The sequence below is a fragment of the Pundamilia nyererei genome, unplaced genomic scaffold, assembly GCF_000239375.1.
Source record: "Pundamilia nyererei isolate P.nyererei 1_Seehausen unplaced genomic scaffold, PunNye1.0 scaffold00056, whole genome shotgun sequence".
Taxonomy (NCBI): domain Eukaryota; kingdom Metazoa; phylum Chordata; class Actinopteri; order Cichliformes; family Cichlidae; genus Pundamilia; species Pundamilia nyererei.
The window spans coordinates 3,397,522-3,415,337 of record NW_005187457.1 but is presented as its reverse complement, the minus strand read 5'-3'; the positions used below and the strand labels follow the sequence as shown (position 1 = coordinate 3,415,337).

At 40.4% G+C, this 17,816-nt stretch overlaps 2 protein-coding genes across 3 annotated transcripts in view; both read right to left on the bottom strand.

The window, feature by feature from the left end:
- Positions 1-258: 258 nt before the first annotated feature.
- Positions 259-14,780, bottom strand: LOC102216134 (fibrillin-2). Of its 2 annotated transcripts, none has more exons than XM_005734123.2 (22): positions 14,353-14,780; positions 13,776-13,907; positions 13,619-13,685; positions 13,314-13,490; positions 12,748-12,873; positions 12,465-12,605; positions 12,162-12,287; positions 11,310-11,432; positions 11,012-11,134; positions 10,794-10,916; positions 9,140-9,262; positions 8,704-8,826; positions 8,231-8,356; positions 6,448-6,576; positions 6,249-6,341; positions 5,957-6,052; positions 5,593-5,688; positions 5,316-5,411; positions 3,313-3,414; positions 3,130-3,235; positions 1,292-1,408; positions 259-959 (listed from the first exon to the last, which is right to left on the bottom strand). In XM_005734123.2, the coding sequence occupies exons 2-22, from the start codon at positions 13,896-13,898 to the stop codon at positions 881-883; spliced, it is 2,415 nt and encodes an 804-aa protein (XP_005734180.1). In that variant the 5' UTR covers positions 13,899-13,907; positions 14,353-14,780; the 3' UTR covers positions 259-880. The 2 variants fall into 2 exon arrangements, with proteins under 2 accessions (XP_005734180.1, XP_005734181.1); XM_005734124.2 differs by having other exon boundaries at positions 13,314-13,487.
- Positions 14,781-16,089: 1,309 nt separating this feature from the next.
- The window catches only part of ghrhrl (growth hormone releasing hormone receptor, like), a 25,581-nt gene continuing 23,854 nt past the window's right edge, over positions 16,090-17,816 (bottom strand). The window contains exon 12 of the mRNA XM_005734142.1: positions 16,090-17,469. Within this exon, the coding sequence (XP_005734199.1) occupies positions 17,368-17,469 (102 nt within the window). The 3' untranslated portion in view covers positions 16,090-17,367. The remainder of the gene's footprint in view (positions 17,470-17,816) is intronic.

The following is a 17,816-nucleotide window of genomic DNA, read 5'->3' as shown; positions in this document are numbered from 1 at the left end:
ATATATGCCCCATAGCTGCAGAAAAGGCTAACATTGTTATCTTTTTACAAAAAACAGCTGAACATGAGAGGTTTTTGGACCAATTTTGTGTTCTCCATTCGTTAAGCACCGGTTTGAGCACCGTTTGAGCACCGGCACCGTTTCGAAAGTACCGATTTGGCACCGGTATCGGATAAAACCTAAACGATACCCATCCCTAGTTAGGAGTATAAAACACATGCTTTCCTTTGTCAAAAGAAGGAGCAGTAATATAGGCAATAGTTTATTTTGAATTTGTCACTTTAGGCATTTTTTATGTTGCTATCATTGTTAATCTAGATAAAAAAAAACATGAGTAGAGCTCAAAACAAAAAAAAACAGGCTGGATGCTATCTGAGTAGTGACCGATCCATGGAGGTGACTGGGTTCGTTTGAATATACGTTCAAGCTGATTAATGTTTTACAGGAATTTCAAACACTGAACTTGTGCTTATTTCATAAAAGGTTGATTATCAGTACTACAGTGATAACATGGCTTACAATAAAACTGCTGCTGTCATGAGATCTACTCTGAGATGACTACAGAAATACTCAAAAACTGTCCCGTTCGAACATCTACGTGCTTGAAATCTTCAAATATTTGTTGATGTGAACTCATTTTTATTCAATCGCTGACATGATTTCACAGACATTATAAACCTTCTTTATGACAGAAGTGTAATTTAATTTCAACACAGAGGCTGATTATCAGGTAAGACTTCTCCCAGAGAAGCTGCAACACCCTCAGCACTTTACATATGATGTTACATCAGTCCGTTTCTATCTTCCTGTGTTGACCAAAAGATTGTCTGGAGGATGACATTTTCTTATGACAAACCACTTTCACTGTATCCAGCGCTGCTTATGTGCTCTTCCCCTGTGGACACTGGATTTTGTAGCCCACCCTGTAGGCCTGCAGGTATACACGTGCCTGGTTTATCCTGAAAACACAATCACACAACTGTGTGATATTGTATTCTAATCAAACTGGATTAACACAACCTTTAACATATGTTAAATCATTTGCACATCTTAAACTCAGTCAAGCCTCGCTTTTAATTGCGTTATTGGAAACGCTTTAAAAATACTTTCACAGCATATTTAATCCAGTTAAGTGCAAAAGTAATTACATAAAGAATAGCTGACAGTAAAGTCCTTGAAAGTTCATTTCTTTGACAGGAAATTAAACCATGTTGTGATTAGGAAAAGCTGCAACTGCTGCCAGATACTTCATGAATTAGTGTTGGAGAATCCAGGAGGAAAAACAGCTTACCTGTATTTAGTACAAAGCTGAACTCCGAAGGGTCCACAGCGGTCAACGTAGCTTTCCCTAAATGCTTTCCTCACCCCTCGAGCCATACTCACTACTGTAGTGACCACTGGGCATGTCCTAGGACACAAATAAGCACAAGACATGTATTGCAGTAAAGTGCTGTACCTGAAAAACTTGAGAACAACAGATGACCTCACATTTGACCCAAGAACACTTTGGTACACAGAGAAGTTTATGGTGAAATCGTCACCTCTCCACCACTGTGCTTGACAGTATCACGTGTTTGTTCTGATATACTGGGATTGTTATGTCAAAAGTGGTGCATTATCACCAAATATTTCCATTTTGAAATCGTCTGTCAAAAGGACACTGTTCCAAAGGTTTTCTGGTTTGTTCAGATGCAACTTTGCAAACCTAAGCCGTGCTGCCATGTACTTTTTGAAGAAATATAGACATAAAGAGGGTTACATTTCTCTCTATGTGAGAAGTCCTTCTCATAAATTTTAAGGGCTTGAATAATCAGGCCCCATCTTATTTAAAGACCTTATAGTACCGTATCAACCCATTAAAGCTCTGAGAAATGCACAGACTGACCTCAGTATGAATTTCTATAACTCCTGGGAAGATTGTGGCAATGTGTTAACACATGCCTGAATGCTCCAGACAATAATGCTGGTAACGCTGATTAACAGTTAATCAAAAGGCCTTTGATTAACAGGGCCAGGCTACTACTTTTTTTTATTTCTGTGTTCACAGAGTCCTGTGAAAACTTTCTTTTGCATATGATTTTAGTTTTGTCCTGTTGGTTTGTTGTGTTTATTATTGTTTAATTACTTCAAGGCACTGATTGATGTTTTGGGGCTAATTTGCAAGCTAGTAAAACTCAAATTTGGGGATTTCAAATCCTCGATGATATCTCAATTTTTTTGTAATGCTGAGTTTTATATGGGGAGGTTTGTTTTTCCAAAAAGAATATTGATAATGTCGAATTATGAAATTTGCACCACGTTATGTTTGGACAAATTAGGTCCACTGAAAATAATTAATTTTAGGAAAGATTAATATTTTGTTTTTAAAGGAAAATAGGAAAGTTTGACCAACAATGTAAATGATCTTGTACCACTTTGAATGACAGACTTTAACTGAAGCTAAACAGCGCTTACAGTTTGGGGGAAATGTTAATCCGAGACATTTAATATTGCTTGTGTGAAGGTGATTTGGTGGCATCACGTTATAGCACAGACAAGCTGGAAGAGGAGCCCATAACACTGGAGGATCCGCGTGACAGCAAATGAGGAATCATGTTTATTGGGGTCAATTAAATAAGCAATTGTGAGGTGAATGTTTTCAATATAAATGCTGATGAGTACACATCTTCTTTCTGGGTCTTTCTGTGATTGTAGTTTTGTGAGAGAAATTAATTCTGTTGTTAATCAAAATAGCAGCTTCTCTATCCGGTGTTACAATTAGCTGTGAATATGTGGGGAAACTGCAGTGACTTCAATGCTGTACTTTTGTGTCTGAGTTTCTTGCAGTAGACTTGCATCTGACCATGGATTTATTAACTCTCTGAAAAGCCTTCAGTTGATACAATATTCTGTAGCAAGAGTACTGACAGGGACTAGGAAGAGGAACCAAATTTCTCTCATATGGTTTCTCTTTGTTGGCTCCCTGTTAAATCCAGAATTCAATTTAAAATCCTTCTCATAAAACACAAGGTCTTGAATAATCAGACCTTATCTTACCTAAAGACCTAATAGTACCATATCACCCCATTAAAGCACTTCACTCTGTGAGATATGTTATGTATGGATGCTGTAGAAGTTACTGATACTCACAGTCTCTCACAGCGCAGGCCTGCAGTGCCCTCGGGACAGGTACAAGTGTTGTGAGGGCTGCATGTGCCTCCATGTTGACAGGGTGGCACACAGGGTGTAGTCACCGCTGCAGACACAGCACACAGCATGATCCTTTGTACACATACTGTATATGTACACATTCTTCCACACTCATGGACTAACCTTGTTCACAGAGCTCTCCAGTGAAACCTTTGGTACAGCGGCACCGGTTGAGGCCCACACACACGCCACCATTTATGCAAGGTTTCTGGCACACAACAGGCTCTGATCAAGACAGAAAAAAGAATGCATACATCCAAACACATTGAGTCTTCTTATTAAACATGGAGCGGATTTGGGCAGTTATAAATTACACAATGAGCAGAACATATATTTATCAACAACAGTGTAAGAACAAAAGGCTGGACGGTGTTTCCGCTTATAAGTATGGAGCAACTTATTCTGTGTTTTCTTGTAGGAATGAATATGTGACTATAGCCAAAGGGATGTAATTGTGACAGAAGTGGTCTGCGCTTTGTGTTTACGTCCTTTTTGTGCTGATTCTGAAGCTGCAGGTTTTTATTTCTCTTGAAACAATATTGACTGAACCAGCAGCAAAAGAAGATCCAAACTACGCTTCACATAAACATCGTCATGAATTCACTCTGACTTTTGCTGTTTTGCTTCCACCACGATAAAAATCACACTTCATGCAGAGCTCTCTCTCTCTCTCTCTCTGTATACTTCAAGAACAATTTCCCGTCTAAAAATCTTTTTCCTGCATTATTCGCACAAGTCTACCGTTGTTTACAGGCTGTCGGCCGCTGTTTTTTTCCTTTTACTAACTTCCGAAAACAAAGCCTCATCTCTGCTGTTCAATACTGAACAAATTTAAACTTTTTAAAATTATGCAAAATTGCGAAACGCTCAGCTGTGTCTCTAAAACCTCTGTAACTTTGCTCTGCTTCACTTCAGCAGCATCAGGTAATGTTCATATGTTGATTAATGGTTTTCTTTCGTTTTTGATCTACTGCAGAATATTTTTATATTTATTTTTATGTGTTTTATCCTCAGCTACTTTGACACAAAGGCATCTGCTGTGATGCTCACACCTTTGATAAAGTCTCACAAATGTCAGCTTTCTTTTTATAGATATAAAAACCTGGAAATGTACTGATGCATGATCTGAATTATGATATTTCTGACTGTCTGAGGCAAAATTTCCCCGAATCAAATCAAATTGAATCGAATTGTGAATCGGAATCGAATCAATTCTAGAAATCAGTGACGATACCCAGCCCTAATGATGAATCACCGGTGCATGATTAGAAGCAGGTGCGCGGGCCAAAAGCAGAAGCTCTCAGTGAGCTCCACCCAGGCAGAGCGATGAGAGAGAGCAAAACCAAAACACATGTAGCCTTGCAGGGCTGGCCGGGTAGACACAGAGACCACAGTAATGACATTTTCCCACTTAAAAACACTGTTACTGATTGGAGAAAGAAAAGCTCCAGATGAAAGTCTGGACATTAGAAACGTGTTGATTATGAAGCTATGCACTGGCAGACACCGCCGCATGTTATGATTGAAGGGCTTAGCTCTACACCACTGACACAGAAGAAAAATGTGAAGATTTTCAATAATTACTGAATATGCTCTGAAATGCCAGGTGACAAAACAGGATGGAACAATAAACGCTGCATATTTGTCGGTGTCTGATTTCAAATATAAGAGAAAGAGTCCAGAAATACGTCACATGATTGCTTCTCTCCACCCATAAGCACATCGAATGAAAAACATCTCATCTTATTTGGTCAACGACAACAACAACAGCAGAGTAGTGCAACAATGGAAACAAACAGCAAGCAACAGGGAGAAGAAGAAACCACGAGAAACCATGCTGCATCCACTGGTGTCAACATCTAATTTCACATCCAATATCACACTAAAGCCTCCAGCTGCACAGAAGCAAATCACACTCGCTGCATAGAGGAAAGTAATCTGAAGACATGAGAAGCTTTATATTACTGTTTTTTTTTAAATAAACACAAGTGGTTGTTAAAATTACACCCATGATCATTTGTAACTTACTGTGTAAACATGGTTTGATCATATTTTAGTCTGAATATATTTTAATTATGCAGGAAAAGCTACACAGAGATACAGTAACAGAGAATGACTGATCTCACCTATCTGGCATCGAGCTCCTTGCCATCCACCAACACATGTGCATTTGTTGACGTCCACACATCTTCCCCCATTTTGACAGGCAGGAGTGCAAAGGGCTACAAAATGCAAAATAATATAGTAACACGCAGTCTGTGCAGAAAAATGTCTTCATGCTTTTTTTGTTTTTCTGCCATCCTATAGCCCATATTTTACCAGAAACTGCTTGGAGGCAGGTGGATGGGTAGATCTCGGTGGTGCCTACACACCTGGGATAATTTATTGTATTATGTTACTCACGCAAGAGGCACTGGGGGCCAGTGTAGTCGGAGGGACACTGGCAGGTGTCAGGTCCCACACAGCGACCACCGTTGGCACAAGGAAACTCACACACAGCTGAGAAGAGACACGAAGAAAAGTCAAAGCTAACAATCAAGATGTCGAATCCAGAAGAAAATGGCATTGTGACACACACGTCACCTGTGCACATGCATTTATACATGCATGGATATATGTACCAGTGCCTCTTTGTCTTAGGTGAGTGCAGAACATCTTATAAAAGCATTTTCTGGGCAACACATCGATGTAAACAGTGCTTCTAAACACTGTCCACTCTATTTATTTGATGTAACACCTGTCCCTCTGATCCCCAAAGGCAGTGTACCTGTGTGGCAGCCTGCTCCTGTCCAGCCGCGAAGACACAAACACTCGTTCCAGCGCATACAGGTGCCTCCATGAGCGCAGGGAGGGGAGCACATGGCTGAAACATGCAACGAAAAGGGCTATAATACTCCTCTTTGCATTAAAACCTTATACTAACCTCAAAGCACACCGAAAAGTGCACAAAGAGACACAAATTAACTTTAATTTAATCTGCACAGTCTATATTTCTGTGAAAAAACATTTTAATTATATATATATATATATATTTATATTATGTGCAACGTTTATTGTACCTGAGCAGCCCACTCCAGGATAGCCTGGAGGACAGTCGCAAATGTTCGGGGCAACACACACTCCATAGTTCTGACAAGGGGGGTCGCACACAGCTGGAAAGGCAGAGAGGCTAATAAAGATAAGTGAAGGAATTGAAATAAATCTATTTTTAGATTTTTAAAAAGTCCTTAACACTACATAAGATTATGTTTGACTCACGCTGGCACTTGGTGGGGTCATCTTTTCTAACTATATAGCCCTCCTTGCAGGTGCAGTTAAACCCACCAGGATGGTTCACACACAGCTGCTCGCAGCCTCCATTAGTGAAGTCCTCACACTCGTTCACATCTCATGACAGAAGACAGAAGGAGGGCAATTAAACATTAAACCTACGTGACAGTTGCTTAATTTATGGTTGGCTAAGTGACAAGGCAGGCCCGCCTCTGTATTCATTCAAGGGAGTCGTTAGTCCATAACAGACTATCAAACTATCAAATTTCCTTTTTTATGAATAGCTTCATGAAAAGAAATCACATGGCGAATGCAACGCAAATGAGAAGCCGATCTAATCTCTGAAAGCCTCTCTGGCTCTTTAGCCTTTTCAAAATTGCTGTGTGGATAATCTACAGTCATCAGCCACTTTTGCTAGTACTGGGTTTTGCCTTAATTCTTCAAAGCACAGATTCAACAAGGTGCTGAAAACGTTCCTCAGAGATTTTGGGTCTCAACTGCATGACTGCATTGCACAGTTGCTGAAGAATTGTCCGCTGCACATCTTTGATGTGAAGGGCCTATTCCACGACATCCCAAAGGTGCTCTATTCATTATGATTATGTATCATGACATAATCTGAGCTTTCTCACATAGCGCATCATCCTATGAGAAGTCAGAACGGGATGGACATGAAAAAATACTCAGGTATACAAAACAATGCTCAGCTAATACTAAGGGGTTCAAAATGTGCCAAGGAAACATCTTCTACACCACTGCACCGTCACCAGCCGCAATTACTGATACAAGGATGGATCCATGCTTTCCTCTTGTTTATGCTAAATTACTCACAGCAGAAATCAAGATTTATCAGACGGGTGGTCTGTGGGAATTCTAGCTTCAGTTTCCTGTTGTCAGCTGACAGGAGTGGCAGAGTGATGCCCTGCTGTCGTAGCCCATCTGCTTCAAGGTTACACGTTGTTTGTTCAAAGATGCTCGTCTGCATACTTTGGTTGTAACAAGTGGTTATTTCAGTTACTGGTGTCTTTCAATTAGTTTAAAGCCGTCTGGCCATTCTCCTCTGACCTTTGTTATCAACGTGGCATTTTTACTGCCAAGAGAACTGTCACCCTCTTTCTCTTTTTCAGACCTTTCTCTGCAAACCCCAGCGATGGATGTGCTTAAGAAACCCTCAGACAAGTCTGTCTGGCACCAACAACCATGCCATGTTCAAAGTAATGTAAATCACCTTTCATCCTCATTCTGATGCTCAGTTTGAACTTTAGCAGGTTGTCTTGACCACGTCTGCATCCGTGAATGTAAAAAATGTCTTATACAGTCTTTGGTCTACATGCCTAGAAGCACTTAGATATTTTCCTTTATGGGCAGTTAAAGAGGTGTACCCAATAAAGTGGCTGGTGAGTGTATTTCTGCCGGATTCAAGAGATGGTAAAGTCATTTTAATTATTATTTTGATATTAGGCGTTATATGAAAAAGGCTATCAGGGCTTGTTGCACTGATACGATCTCATAACTATGGAAGCCTGTTTCCATAACTCAAAATCCTTCTCAAAATTTTGACTTATAAACTCGAAATTTTGAGAAAAGTAACTTGAAATTGTAATCTATGTGAATGACATTATTTTCTTATTACCCAGAAGGATATGGCGCAGAGGAATGTGCACACAAACCAGATCGCAACAAATTGGTGCTTTCGAGAGTACGTTTGCTGATAGTAACGCCATGTGATTCAGCTAATAATAAAGTGCTGGCAGTGAACATGAACTCTCACCCACACAGCTCCTCGCGTCTTCGTCCAATTGCCAGCCAGCTTGACAGCTGCACTGAACGTGGCCCTCAGCCCTTACAGTGCACATATGGTCACAACCACCATTTCTCAGCTTACAGGATGTAGCATCTTTTTGGGTAAAAAAAAAAATAATAATTTTTAGCTTGGTACACAGAAATACTGAACGATAAAGAAGACTGCGTGAACTTGCTATTTCAGCTTTTAAAATGGGAAATTTGGTGCTATGCTTGTTTTGACTGCTGATCAGAAGGAAAAAACATATTTAGCTGTGTCATGTCACATTGAAAGATTTGATCTTGATGAAAAATCTGTGTTAAAACACCAGGACAAGAATTCTTAATAAGATTTTTTTATTCAGATTTGAAAGAAGTGCCTACCTTCTGTTTTGTTTTTTTTAATAATTATATATTTTTGTACACAAAAGACTGTAATGTCAACTCTGTAATCAAACTTACTCCTGCAGTTTAGGTTGTCTATGTCTAACAGCAGAGGAGGGGGGCAATGGCAAGTATGTCCCCCTGGAGAATTAGTGCAGGTGTGGGAACAGCAGCCATTCTGGAGTTTACATTCATCGATGTCTATGTACACAAACCCACACACAGAAACACACAGATCATAAACATCATGTTTGGACAGCTCTCTCTTATGCATGCAACAGATTCCTCACAGTCTGGCTTTCTCATCTCACTAATTTTCCAAAATGTGCCCTCAGGACAACTACTTCCAGAGTGTCTGCACAGAAAATATGCACAAGAAAAACCAGAATCACATGCACCAAAATAATTAGCAAGAGATAAGACATATTCATGGCAGATTACTACTGATGCTTGGCATGTTTAAATGACCGAAAATGATTGGGTAAACAGCAGTGAGTGTTTAAGAGCGACTGACCCACGCAGGTGTGGCCATCAATATGCAGCTGGTAGCCGGGTCTGCAGGAGCAGTGGAAAGAGCCCTGAGTATTGATGCAAATGTGCTCGCAAGTCCCATTTAGTGCCACACACTCATCCACATCTGGAGAGATCAGCAACATTTAGATTACTCTTGCGCCATGGCAAAACATGAAATAGGTTCAGCACAAGGACTCATTTAGACTTGAAATAAACATCTGAAATTCTATTAGCACAAAATTGCACAAACCTGGAATACCAGCTAAGTGCAGAGTGACTGAATGGAGAGAGCAACAATGGCTATGTCTTTTGAGAATGATGCAGAAGCCCACAGAGATGATCTCTGCTGCCCTCTGTTGACTAGCCGCACTATGACTTGACCTTAGAACCTCGTCTCTAGGAAATACAGCAACTGTGTTTAGGTTTCAATTTAATGGTTACTGTGTGTAACTAATTAAAATGAAGAGGACAGTTACATTTTAACTACTGTACTGCCCATCTGATTGGCTGTTATGGTGGGTGGTGCAGCACATTTTAGACTGCAGTTTGTTTTACTTCACTCATCAATAATAAAGGCAGTTTAAAGGTCTCACAGCCATGCACTGTGACACATTAGCAATTTCATACATTTACTGCAAGCAAAAGTATGATGCAAGGATCTAATAAAAATGTGTATGACATCAGATTTGACATATACAGACTGTACAATAATAACAATAATAGTAATAACAGAGGTCTTGATCCATAGCTGTAGTTCCCGATCTATTTTTTTGCATGCTTCTGCTGCCATTCCTGTTTGTTCACTTAATCTGTTTGGTTTGGACGGTGTTATATCATCATCATCATCATCATCAGAGGTCATCCTAAATTTCTGAATTTTGTCCTGGACTACATTTGGTCACAATAACAAATAAACTCCTCTGACAGTAGCAAAGCCCACATTTTAGAGTTAATGCAAACAATATACCCAATACTTGGATTATATGGAGCTTTAGAGAATAAGCAGAGGGGAACAGGTAGACACAATCATGTGACAAATAACATTTTCACAAGACTATGCAGTCAAATGAAAAAGTAAGCAAACCCCATTATTCAGCAGCTTGTAGAACCGCTGTTAGCAGCAATAACTTCATTTCAGCACCTCGATTCTCTCCTTTTCTCTCCATTGTTGTAGGTTTGCTGTTCTGCTTGGAATCATTGCCCTGTTTCATGACCTAATTTGAGCCAAGCTTTAGCTGTGAGGTCGACTCATGTCCTGCGGCTGCAAAACAAGCCTAAATCATCAACTCACGTATACCAACTGTCAAGCACCATCCACCATGGTGCTTGACAGTTTGTATTAGCCATTTGCACACATGGTGTGTTTGATCTTTACCAAATGTGGCACTGTGCATTACGGAGTAACATCTCAGGAATTGGCCAGTATTTACATTAAGGGTGTGCTTACTTTTTCAGTAGATCCACAAACGAGTTGATTCTGATTATTTATAGAACACATTTCACAATAATAAAAGTTGTACAACTGTTAACCCACAGCAAGAATTAAGAAGCCTATTTTCTAAAAAGTCAAACTTTTTTTTTTTTAAGTAACATAAGAAAAAGTCATGCTCACTCATGCCTACTTTAATAACATCCTACTACAGCCTGCCTTTTACCTGTGCAGCTGTGTCTGTCCGGGTCCAGCTGGTAACCCGAGGCACACTGGCAGCTGTAGCTTCCTGGCTCATTGGTGCAGTTGTGTTCACAGCGACCATTGTTCACAACACACTCATCAATGTCTGTAAACAAGCACATGTAATGCTCATACAGAGAAAGTAATGCTTACATGATACAAGTGGATAACAACAAACACACACACCCACCCCTTACCCACCAAAACAAGAGTGTCCATCGCCGTTGAAGCCCTGGTAACACTGACAGAAATACGAGCCGATGATGTTACCGCACCGAGCGTTGGCGTCACACGTGTGACCACCAGATACACACTCATTCTCATCTGAAGACAGACAGAGAGCCGGTTCATTTCTATTCAGTGAAGCTTGTACTACCACTTGGGATAATTTTAATGGAAGGGATAACAGCAAGCATTAAAACACGCGCACACAAGGAAGCTGACCCCGTCCACAGGAAACAGAGTTTTCCACGGAGGGACGTCAGCACTAATTGCTTACCTTCACAGTGTGTGCCGTTTCCCCGGTAACCCGGTCGACAAACACACTCGTAGCTCCCAAGCGTGTTCTCACATACGCTCCGTCCATCACACGCCACGGGACTCTCTATACATTCATCCACATCTGGGACAGAGACAAAAGGACAGAATAGTTTAGTGACATGGATATAACATATGACTTCTTCTTCTATGCATTGTTGACGCAATTTGCAATTAAAAATTATTTCATCTAGAGAAAAGGAAATTTAATTCCTGCAAAGCACTCCCTTAATTTACTGGCAAGCAATAAAGGTACGAAGTCATTTTCATGTCAACAGCCTTGTTTTAAATAACTGTCACTGAACCACTTTGGGAAGCTGTGGTAATAGATTTTTTTCCTTTTTCTTCTTTTAATTCCCCTTTAGTCCATTTAACATTGCTACTTTCTGACAGTAGTGGTAAAATCATAGTACATAATCAAGCACAGCGCAGATGTTACTATGAACATTTAAGCCATGAAAAGCAGGCACAGAAAGCACATCATGCCTTGGCACACAGAGTAACCTGGGTACACAGGATGTGCTGGAGGACCAGGGGCGCAAAGAAGTCGAAAAGAAAGTGAACAGACTTCTTTTTTTTTCTTTACAGAACAAAAGAGGAAATCAGCCTTTAACGTGAGGGTGAAAGAGGGACAGGAGCATATATAAGCAGGCAAAGCAGCAGATTGAAGCTGTATCTTGCTGCAAAGCATTTCTCTCTGTCAGACAAAGTTCTTACTTTGCAGAAACTCAAATGAAGTGTGTTAAAAATTCAAAACACCAGATCAAATCTGGACATCGGCCTTTTTCAGTCGTGGTGATGTTTAATGATTTACCGACACAGGCAGCAGTCTCTGCTCTGAAGCCCAGCTGGCACTGGCATGAAAAGCTGCCAGGAGTGTTAACGCACACATTTCCCAGCTCGCGGCGACACAGCTCCTCAAAGCTGCACTCATCCACATCTACAGAGGAGTAACACCAATAAATTATAAGATAAATGGCCAAGTTTAACAGATGCAAACATTTAAGTCATCCCGGGTTATGATGTAGCGTGTCAGCCTGTATTTTATGCTGATATACATTTGGATGTACATGCATATTTTATCAAAACGCACACCAGACTTCAACATTAACCTCACCTACACAGCCTCGCCCATTTGTAGCCATTACATATCCCTCATGGCACGAACAGGTGAAGGAGCCAGGTGTGTTTTTGCACTCAGCCTCGCCTTGACAGGCCTGCAGGCCTGTCACAGCGGCCAAAGCGCACTCGTCAACATCTGCAAGACCCATAAGAAACACGTAAATTATGATCATACTAAAGAGGCGCTGTGAAAAATTTCTGAAAACCTGCATCGGACATTTCTTTTCCCCCCACAAACACACACACAAATAGAAAAACACACACAGAGGTTGACGAACCCTGGCACCCGTCAGAACCCATCAGGTAACCACGGAGACAGCTACACGAGTAAGAGCCGGGGTTATTAATGCAGCTGGCATGGAGGTCACATGGTCCTGGTCTCTCTCCTTCGCACTCATCAACATCTGTCCAACAGAGATAATACGCTTAATCTAACTCAGACACCTGCAGTTTTACATGGTGATGTCAAGCTGACAAAAATATATGAATAATATATAACACAGCTCTGAAATATTAAATGCTAAAGTTTTGTAAATAAATTATAATGCAGTTAGATCAGCTGGTAGCTTGTTTCTCATCACTCACGCTTGCTTCTGAAAATTTGCGCAGTACAGTTAAAAGTTTAAACACAACCGTGATACTAATACACATTAATATTTTCCAAGAGAGGCTAAATGAGCCTGCGTGCAATTTTGTTCACTGGGCTCATGTAACGTAGCGTACCTTTATGTTGTGTTGCATTGCTGTAAATGTTAAAAACTCAAAGATGTCAAAAGCATTTTTATTTTTTTTGTGATTTTCCAGTTCTACAAAAAGCACTTTCCCAGTTTTAATCACTTCTTACCTTTACACTCGGCTGCTCCTTCCAAGGTGAAGCCCTTGGGGCAACTACAGTTGTCACCATCCTTTACCATGATGGATGGACAGATGCAGACATTGCTGCTCTCATGCATCAGCTGGTTTCCTGGACACTGTGGAGCAAGGCTAGAGTTTGGGGAAGTTGTGGTGGTCAAAGGAGCTGCTAATGCAAAGAAAAAGAGGGAGCTGCTGAAAGGAAATGCTGAAATGTAAGACACAGCACAACAAAAGAGAGAAAAAATAAACACAACAAAAGACAAAATGACAAAAAAAAACTCAAAAAAACCTCACAGGTTGTAGGTGTGTGGCTTGGTGTTGGTTCACTGACATTTCTGAGTGCACTCTCGTTCACCTGGGTCTGCAGCAGGAAAAGGCAACAAACAGATTTATTTCTAGTGTGATGCTGTCAGACTAACATACATGTAAGAAGCCTTCCTAAACCACTTGCCTGGCTCTTAGTGAACACTGTGTGTTTCACTAACTTGTTGTCATTTTCCTGAGGGCTGCTCAGAGGTTCAGCCACGGACATCAGCAGCAGGCCTGCTGACAGGAGAGTCCAGAGGTGAGCCATCACCTGAATCTGTGTGGAGAGGAAGAGGAGAAGATGAGGTTACTCAGCCATCAATAAACCAGAGTTTAAAAATAGATAAAATGACACAGAGCATTTCATAGTTACTGTAAAGGTGCTCACCTATTGAAAACACAGAGGCACACAGACACACAGTGCATGTCCGGGCAGGCAAAACAACAGCACGAGGGGGGGAAAGAGCACTCTGTTATTAAGTTAACCCCCGAGGCTGTCTGCACTGAACAAAAGAGACTTACATCAACTGCAGTTTCACCCACAGATCACACTGAAATGTGTCTAATTTAACTGAGAAGATCAGTTTTGGCAGCATCTGTATTATCCCGAAACTCTTTGCGAGAACAGCTAATAGAAGGCGATAAAAACAAATGCGGGACCAACTGTTTCTGTGAGTTGGTGCGAAGCAAAAGATGCGTAGAAGTCGCGTAAATCGACGTACCTGGGTTTAGATTTACTCTTAAGTAGAGGGCTCGGGAACACTGAGGTTTCCAGAGGCCACAAAGCGATCCGGTTCTACAGTGGATCTTCTGCAGAGACGAGGTGCTCATGCAGACGCACGCCAGCTCTGTCAAGAATAGGGGGGCTGTACGATCCTGCAGTGACTCCACATCCTGTCCCGGAGCTCTGCACTTCCCATTCCACAAATCCCAAATCACCGCAAACAGGCAGCAAAAGGCTGGCCTGGAGGCTGTGTCTAGGTGGCCCTGCTTTAAACCCTGGCGTGGATGTCATAAACGAGCCCCGGAACAAGGGAGGCCAAATCCTTGCAGCTCAGCTTCCCTGGGCGGTTCATACAAACACGCCAAAGTAGAATCAGAGCGAAAGATGAAAGCTCAACCGCTACAGCTCACCTTATGCAAATATCAGATGGTTTAGAAATAGTTCTGTGATAACTTGGGACTGTGATAACTGGGGTTCTCAAGGGGTCTAATCATTTGGCTTAACTGTAAAAAAAAAAACAAAAAACAACCCTACAGGGCATTCCACATAGGCCACTGCACCCTGCACCTCACAGGAGAGTGAAGCACAGACCCCCCCTTAAAAAGCCTCCTCCTTCAGGATATTGAGTGAAAAAACCCTCACAATTCACAGTTCTCTGAATTTCACTGACTCATTGTTATTTTTCCCATAAAGCTTTTTTCCTCTTTTTCTGTGCACATTTCAGTCACAGCTTTAAAAAAAAAGTATTTTTACAGAGCTCATCTTGTAGCTCACATCAGACCTACTACTTTAATGTCTCTCCTGTGAGTGACAGACAGACATGATAAAGAAAACCTTTATGTTCCTGCTTCAGTAGTCACTTTAATAAAGGGTGAATCTAATGAATCACAGAAACTGTCTCCTAGTTTCTTACTTTGTTCGTTCTTGGTGTTACTTTAAAATAATATTTTAACTTAAAAAAAATAGAAAACTGTTGTGTTTTCTATTAAAAGAAATCTCTATATATTGATAATTGGAGACAACTTATCTGGACCACCCCTCATACACCCCCCTTCTGGTTCTCTGTCTACATATGACCCTCCTGCTCTACAATGTTTGTTCTCTTCTTTTGTGTCCCTCCCCTTTTCCGTTCATTCACCTTTCATTAGCCCACAGGCTTCTGCCCAGTCAAGTCTTCTCTGAAGCCATTACTACACTGCAGCCTTAATTCACAATACATTATCTACAGGAAATGCTGCCAAGTGAGGATGTAGTCCCAGCTAGTGAAATTAAATTAATTAAATTGCTCAAAGTCCATTATTTGGGATCCTCCTCACCCATTCCCACTGCGTAGAAAGCACTGCATCTTTTGTATGTAGTTGAAATAATGGAAACCATCAAAGCAAACACAATACAGCCGGTGATAATGTGAAACCTCTAATGGGTCATGATTATTTGAATTGTTTCTCCCAACTGGAAACCATCAGAATTTTTCTAATGGTTTCTGTTGATTCACTTCTCCACCCGCATGTGAACTGAACACATACTTCTACACATTTTAATGGCTATGTTATAATAAAGGTGATACAAGCTACACTGCAAACCAGATTTAATTATTTAAGTATTTAGGCAAGTGGATACCCCATCATCTTTGCAGTGGCGTAAAAGTGTTAAAACATTTTGTAGCTGGCAGCAGATGCTTTCTGTCATTATGAAAGAAACTGCAGAGTCATAATTACACAGAGTAAAAGTGTTTATGCTGTAACCTACAGAAGTCAGACATGGTACAAGGTTTTAAAAGATCACAGAAAGAGGCTCAGTTGAAACAGTAAGTAAGAGGTGGTGATAAAGGAACAGTCTCACAGTTTATACATTCACGTCAAGGATAAGAGCTAATTTACACAAAATAACATGTACACATTGCAGGCATGAAAAGTAGCGGCAATTATGATGTTTTTATCTTACATTTGATTTTCGTTTCACTAAACAAGATGCAAAAAGCATATTTATTTGTGCAGTATTAATATTATTCTTTTACCATGTAGGTGAAAGCACTCGACAATACATTAGCATGTAAAGTTAAACATTATATTTTAAAAAAGGCTTTTTTCACATTTTTGTGCTGATAGCAGATGGCAGTGGAGATGCAGATCATTTGTTCACTTTGGCTGACTGAACAACTTGGCAGAACACAACATGCTGCATTAACTTTAACCTTCAAAGTCTGCAGAGTAGTGCATTTCAACGATGTGCCATTTAAGGTTGAGTGTGCAGGTTTTCATTCTTAAATAAAAACAGGCCGAGTGAATACATAAAAGAAAGAGGCAAAAAACCAAAGAAATAATCATAACTTGTACAATACCTCTCCCCCATGTGCCGAATAATATTTAAATACCAATGAACAATAAGAAAGCCATTAAGAATAAGACATTTTAATTGTCATTTGAGTGATTAAAGAGGTGAGTCATGTGTGCGTCAGCTGGCAGCAGGCTACAGCTTCATATGTAGTGTCCTGCAGGCTATCAGATTTCAATATACTTATTTAAGCATCTAAAATGCAAATGCTAATCATAATATGTAGTTTCCTGGTTAATAAAAACAACAACAACACCTAATGACTTGCTAACTGATGGTTACGTAATTGATGGGCTATGCAAAATTATTATTCTTTAATTTGACCTTTGATGCCTCCAGGGATCTTTCAAATTCTAATTCAGTTGTCATAGTGCCCTTTGGGAAATGCAGATGGAAACTGACAGGCTCGCTTGTAGGATGTGTAAAATGTCAAGGGATTTCAGAATTATTCTCCTTTTGATAGTTCACCCCAGTTCATTCAATCTGACTGAAGGAGAACAGTCAGTGAATCAGTTTGAAATGACTTCCAGGCCCCGGCTTCACTGATGCATGTTCGACAACCTCTTTTTATTGTGTGTGCTACGTACAGCTCGTTAGAAATTATGATGTGCACAGAAGCGATTCTCTGCAAATACTCAGCAAAGGTTCTGCAGGAAGGAGCAAAAAGCATCTCGGGCTTCTAGAAAGGCGTGTCCATCTGACTGCCTTTCGGAGCGGGAGACACAACCCCGTAACTCCTTTCCTGCCACCTCAACCACTGCATGTGGACCTCTTTCTGGACCTATCAAGCAAACACACAGGCATAAATATCTGTTTAAATCAGTGTTTAGATTGTTTCATTATGGTAAGAGCAATAGCTTAACATTTTGGGAAATTCATTTATTTGTTTTCAAAGCCTTTTGATACATGTGCAGTGCTTAGACCACCACTCAGTGTAAGGTTTATGCCAAAGCCGCCCTAAACGAATAGTAATGGTCATAACCAAAATCATCTTTTATGTTTCTGTAAAGGTTAATCACAAGTATCTGTAAGCTCTTTGAAATTCTTAATGGTTTTCATTGTAGTTTCATTTTAGTTAACCGTGAATTTTCAAATTTACAGCTTTACAACAACAACAACAAAAAAAAA